Below are 6125 nucleotides of genomic sequence, written 5' to 3' on the forward strand. Positions count from 1 at the left end.
GAAGGCAACAGCTAGTATGTGTTTACTCCATAGATGAGTGACAGACAACCTCATTTTGGTAACTTTGATTTCGTTTATTTAAGTTATACTGTTTCAATATTGTCAAACAGTATATCTTTTTTGTTGTTGTTATAAATAAAGTTTTGAGCTTAAATCAACCGACTAAGCCTATGTTTACAAAACGGACCAATAGAACCCCGGCACATATGATTACAGCTTTTTAATTTCACTTTTATTTCTCTGCTTCACAGAGTGCAACGCCGGCTACTACCTCTTTCAGCAGGGCTGTGTGAAGGAGTGTACCGCAGGCTTCTCGCTGGGCTCCCAGCCCGTCAACTACACGGTGGGAAACTTCATCCCCCCGGCGTCCGTCCCCGCCTGCCTGCCCTGCCCCCCCCCCTGCCTGACCTGCAGCAGCCTCAGCCCGCAGGCCTGCCTCTCCTGCCCCCCCCACAGCTCCCTGGACTCCTCGGGCACCTGTGTGCACCTCAACCAGTACATGCGCGAGTCCCCCGACAGCTTCATGGCGAGCCAGGGCAGTCCTGGGGTGCAGCTCCAGCTCAGCTCGCGCCTGCCCATCACCGTGGCCGTCCTCAGCTGCATGGCCATCATCGCCACCTTCGCCGGCACCTTCCTGCTGCTGCAGCTGCGCTCAGGCGCTCAGATCAAGCTGCCCTCTCTGGAGGGGGGCCGCGGCCTCGGGGGGGGCTTCAGCCTCGGCGGAAATAGGGTTGTGTCGTACCGTGGGATCCCGACAGTGTGGGGGGATGACGTGATAAACACGGACTCTGACAACGAAGACTTCGACGGCCACAATGAGAGGACTGCCTTTATCAAAACACAAAGTGCTCTTTAATGCCTCCCCCTCATCCCTCGCTCTCTCCTGCTTTTAAAGTCTTCTCACTTTCATTTGTCTGATAATTCAAGGCTGCCCTCTCACAGCCTTTTCTGGCATTATCTCTCATCCCTTTTCCCCTGTCTCTGTCTTACCGGGTCTCTTCTTCGTCCTGCTCCAGGATGTGCCGTAGGAGACCTGATGGGAATCCTCTGTCTCTCAGAGCTCTGGGATGGCTGAGCTTTGCTCTGTTCATACTTGGGCGCTTTTCTATTAAACTGGCTCCCTCCCTCCTCTTGCCCTCAATCACTAACAATGTATGTCCATGCAGAGTCCATTTTCCCCTCCAGCCCCAGCTCCTTTTTGTTACAGTAAACAAATGATTATTATTTTCCCTCTCTCTCCATCAGTCTCAGTGCAGTAGCCAGATGAGATTGTTGAATGTGAGGAGTAGAGACGTGTGTCTGTGTGAATGCGAGCGTGTAAATCTGATGAACAGAGTACTGCCCTTTATAGAGAAGCTAAAGCTGGTCCTGTCACATTCAGTACTTTAACCAAAAGTGATAGCAAGGCATAAAATTGGATTAGGAAACATTGATTCTATCTGAGACACCGTTTAGTGACATCAACGTCCAAAATCTGATCATAAATGCACCTCTTATCTGTAACGAGTCACAGTGTAATGCACAAATCAGAAGCATTATAGTTGACAAGTTAATGTGCACACCATAATGATTTTTAATCTTGTGCCAGCTCTCAGAGAAGCAACACAGACCGAGGGCCTCTTGGTTGTGTTTCTCTTTATGACCAGACAATGTTTTGTATTTACTTTAAACAAAATCCATCTTGCACACTTTTTTTAAATGTAATAAGTTATACTATTGTAGCAAGGGAGGCTTTAATTCTCCTATTGAACACAAAGTCTGGAAATATCTCTCTGGCGGAACAAACTGTGACTCACACCACTAGCAAAGCGTCGTTCAGCCTTCAGGGATTCAAGATGGGCTCAATTTCTCCCGGTTTAAAAAACATCAATTCTCCTTTTGCTCTTCACCTCTACAACCACCATCTGGAAGGGAACCAACAGTAAGATGAATTAAAAGGCAGAAAATAAACCACACAGGCTACTCGATCAGCCCGGAGGCACAATGGCTTCCAGGGATATTTGATTTCTGTGTTTGAAGTGCTCACATCCCGGGGCGGAGAGAGAAGCAAGAACAGAGTGCTGCTGAGCACAAGAGCTTCTCAAAGGCAGCGGTTGAGTTACTTCGGATTGATTTGTGACAGAAGACTCAACAAAACACAAAGGCTTATTCCTTTCTGCAGAGCACATTAGCACTACAATCGTACATTAGACACACCTCATATCATAATGAATGAAACTATATCAGTGTGTGTTGAGAATATGTTTATCTGTGCTCTAAAGTGAAGGTTTCCGTTTCTCCTTTGCTTTAGTCTCCGCTTTCTTCTTCATATCTTGAATGCTGTTCAGAAATCGTGCGTGGAGACTCCACATCTCATCAGCGTCTCTGCACTTACCCTCCAGTCTTCATCTAATCTGAAATTCAGATTATCTCTTCAGCGTACTTGCCAATTAATTATATTCTGAATGACACTGCAGCAACTATTTATTCGGAGGGGTTTTTAATCATACCTTTAGGGGAAATTGTTTTAAGGTAATTCCTATTCTCCCGGGCTGGTTATCATCTCAAATGTGCATCTCATAATTTAGCCATTTTGAATACACAGCCCGCTCTTTCTACCATGTTGAAATTATGATTATTCTTTTCATTTCCAGCGCAGAAAACGAGAGAGGTTGTCATGGTGATGACATGCATTCAGAACTGCAGCTGCTCATCCTCTTTCCTTTTCTTTTATCTACCTCTCATATCATACAGCGAGGTCTCGTACGCTGTTAGAGGAGCTGTTAAATGATTATAGAGGTCGAATTATATGTAGGTCAGTTTTGAAAATGCTTGTCAGGAAAGATTTAGGAGATTTAGGCACCCAAGTAAAATGTATGTATTTGAAGAAAAGGAAACAATTGCGATTCAGAAATTGTAACACTGCTGTGTAAATGTTTGAGAAATGCATTGCCTGTCACACTTGGGCTGTAAAAGCTGTTATTGGATCTAGAACGAGGTGGAAAGGTTGTCCATAGATCTTGTTGGCCAGCGTTTAAGTGCTACATCATTTTTCAAATTGTTAGGGGCGTTTGTTTTCCACATCTCTCATACTAAGTTTCAACTGCATTTTTTTCCTGTCACTGACAATCAAATAATTCCCTTGTTTCCAGGGCGAGGAAGTGCGCCAGCACACAAAACTAATCGATTGAATTTAACCACTTTAGTTGGAAAATCTTTTTTCAGAAGGAATTATTCATAATAACGATATTCAGAGCTGAATGTAAATTGTAAATGTAAATTGTAAAAGTGTGTTCAGAGAGGGAAAGAAAGAAAAACGTTAGAGAATAAAGAGTTGTAAACCAATACCTTCCCACATCCTGTTTCAAAGCATGGAGAAGGATTGGTTTGTATCTCAAACACAGCGCTGAGCCAGGAAGCTTGATTCATCTGATGGCCGTGCAGGTGGACTGCTTAACGCTGCAGTTTCAGCCAGGAAGCACTAAACGGGATTGGAAACCCGTCTGAGAACGTAGATTCAAAGAAAGTGCCGTTGAAAAGAACAAAGCTGGTGTGGCTGCAGAATAATGAGTGTGTGCTGCATAGCTCTGAGATGTACATTAGTGCCTACTGCCATTTAGGATTCGATTAGCCCCAGTTTGAGGTGGTGCTAATTTAAAAAATGGAATAAATACAGCCTCAGACTCCTGCAACAAAATCTTATTGACTTCCCAGCTTGGTGTGAAGTTTGTAAACAACAGTTAATGGGCTCATTTGGCACCAAAATTGCTTCCATAAAATATTTTTCTTAAAGTCTAGATGCTAAGAGGGCGCTCCTTTAGGAGTATAATGTGGGACTCTGACCAATGCAATTAGTATTGATGCTCAGGCTATCAACGTTATGCATCTCCCCTTACAAATTATTTCTATTGCTTCAAGGAAGAATAACGTGTTTCCAAGAGTGCAACATTTGGGAGGGTGTTCAGGCAGTTCTCTTGTCCCCTCGAATGCACACACAAAATGATTTATTCATCTTTTCTTGATGTTGTATCCACTACAGCTTGAAAACTCTGAAAACTTTAAACTGATGAACTCGAAGCCTTGTGCATTCAAGTGTTCATCTTGGAGGGAAATCATGAATGCGGGCAGCATTAAGTAGCTAGTGCTTCCAAAGCACACCATTAGAAGCCAGCTCACTAATTTTACTGCTAAAACGAGATGGAAACAGCACACTAAGAAAATAAAAAGGTCTCTAATTGTGCCGGAAAGCAGCTCATCATTAAAAGGCTGCCACTTCACCGGCAGTGTGAAGCCTTTTGATGTATAAAGTAACATGAATGTTACAGAAATCTGCTCGTCACAAATTGTCTCCTCTGGCTATAAAGGAAGATGTTTTTTTTTCTTCTCTTTATGCATTATTTTCAGCAGATGTTGCTTCAGTCCTGCCTTAGGATGTAGTCTGAAGTGATCAATATGAAGTCTGACGGAGTTAATAGGAGCAATATCTTTGGCATAACCAAAGACAATCATTTTTATGCTGTCTGTTTAGTGTTACGACGTGTTGCTTTCAGGTTGTCACAGTCCATCGAGCCCCTTCACCCGTGTTCAAAGTGTTTTTGTTGATCTGTCACCTCTATTTTTATTTTCTGAAGATGTGCTGTGACACTTTGTTCAGCAGCTGTGGAGGGAGGAGGCAGAATGTATCCCATCTCCATTAACTTAAGGGCTCAATCAGATCTGCGTATGTCTGTGTGTACACATGCTTGATTAAGTATAAATGAAACACTTTGTGATGGGGGAGGAGCTGTTGACCCCCGCCTCTCCAGAGGATCCCGGCCTGTGGCTGCACACAGTACCTTACAGATATGTGACCTATGAATAATGTACAAGAATGACTATCTTACATGGGACATAACTCTAAAATAAGGCCTATTTTTGTACTATATGAACGGTGCAGTGTAATTTTCTTGTAATTTAAAGATTTTTTCGCTCTTGTTTTTCTTCTTTTTATTTAATTGATGTCAATTATAGATTCTACTAAAAAAAAATAAAGATCTATGCAAATTTCAATGTGTTTTTATTAACTTAAATGCTCTCCAAGTAGATATGACTTGATTTAGGTCTGTGTATAAAAACCAGTGAGACCCCTTTTTAAGAACAAGTACCAGAACAAATACTGTAACAAGTCAAATAATGAATTCAAAAGGTATTGTCAGTAAAATATGCATAAATAATTACAAGTAAAGGTTCTATATATTACATTATTTTAATAATACTACTCATGCATCAGTGTTAATAACATCCTGTGGTAGCTTAAATAGTCCGATGATTCAGTCCATTGTACAGTGTTGCTAACTCTATGCCCAGCTTTAAAAAAAAATGTATTTCACTTCCCTAAGTAAATTACTTCCGAGAGTTCATTACCATTTCCACAGTTTAAATATAAGAACAGTTTCTTTGTTGAGCATGATTAACATACACTTAGTGAACTACTGTAAAACGTCCTCTCGACAGTGTCCACAGGATGTTCTGCTCTGTGTGGTTGTCGTAACCTGAAACCTTTGTACACGCTGCATCTCAAGATAAAAGCAGACATTTCCTCTGCGGTTTGTAAAACCAGTGTGAGAAATGAGCTGCATTGTTCAGCACATTGCTGTCCCTTCTCTGTTCTGTGTAATGAGTGTATTTGATGATGTGTGGCTGGTGTAATTAAGCCAATACATTTACAGCAGAGAGACTGCATTCAACACTAAACAAGTCATAACTACGAGTAATGAAGGGAGACTGCATTCACGCTGTGGTTAAAAAGAAAATTCAAAGTTTGTATTTATTTTATGCAACACACATTATCAGTTTCACTGCGCTGGTCATCGCTCAAAGTTAAGTAGCACTGGGAAGTATAGTCAAATGATTCTGTCTTAATTTCTGTACAGTAGCATAGAGCTGCCTGCCCTCATCTGACTCAAGGACACACAACCTGCTATCAGCTGATCATATAGAAACGTATAACATCAAGACAATAAAAGCCCCTTGATTGTTAAAAAGAAATATATATTCAGATAATTTACCTTAGTTGCAATGAAATACCACCCTTAGACAGCCCTAACTCCACCACTGACCCAAATACGCCACAAAGGCACATTTTAATGCAATCTATGCAAACAATG

The 6125-nt window shown here is 41.8% G+C and overlaps 1 protein-coding gene across 4 annotated transcripts in view; it reads left to right on the forward strand.

Annotated features, from left to right (window-relative positions):
* The window catches only part of furina (furin (paired basic amino acid cleaving enzyme) a), a 90791-nt gene extending 85763 nt beyond the window's left edge, over positions 1-5028 (forward strand). For all 4 annotated transcript variants that reach the window (XM_034197045.1, XM_034197046.1, XM_034197047.1 and 1 more), the window contains exon 16: positions 252-5028. In XM_034197045.1, coding sequence (XP_034052936.1) covers positions 252-856 — 605 coding nt within the window. In that variant the 3' untranslated portion in view covers positions 857-5028. The remainder of the gene's footprint in view (positions 1-251) is intronic.
* The last annotated feature ends 1097 nt before the right edge of the window (positions 5029-6125 follow it).

This window comes from Gymnodraco acuticeps, unplaced genomic scaffold (genome assembly GCF_902827175.1).
Source record: "Gymnodraco acuticeps unplaced genomic scaffold, fGymAcu1.1, whole genome shotgun sequence".
Taxonomy (NCBI): Eukaryota; Metazoa; Chordata; class Actinopteri; order Perciformes; family Bathydraconidae; genus Gymnodraco; species Gymnodraco acuticeps.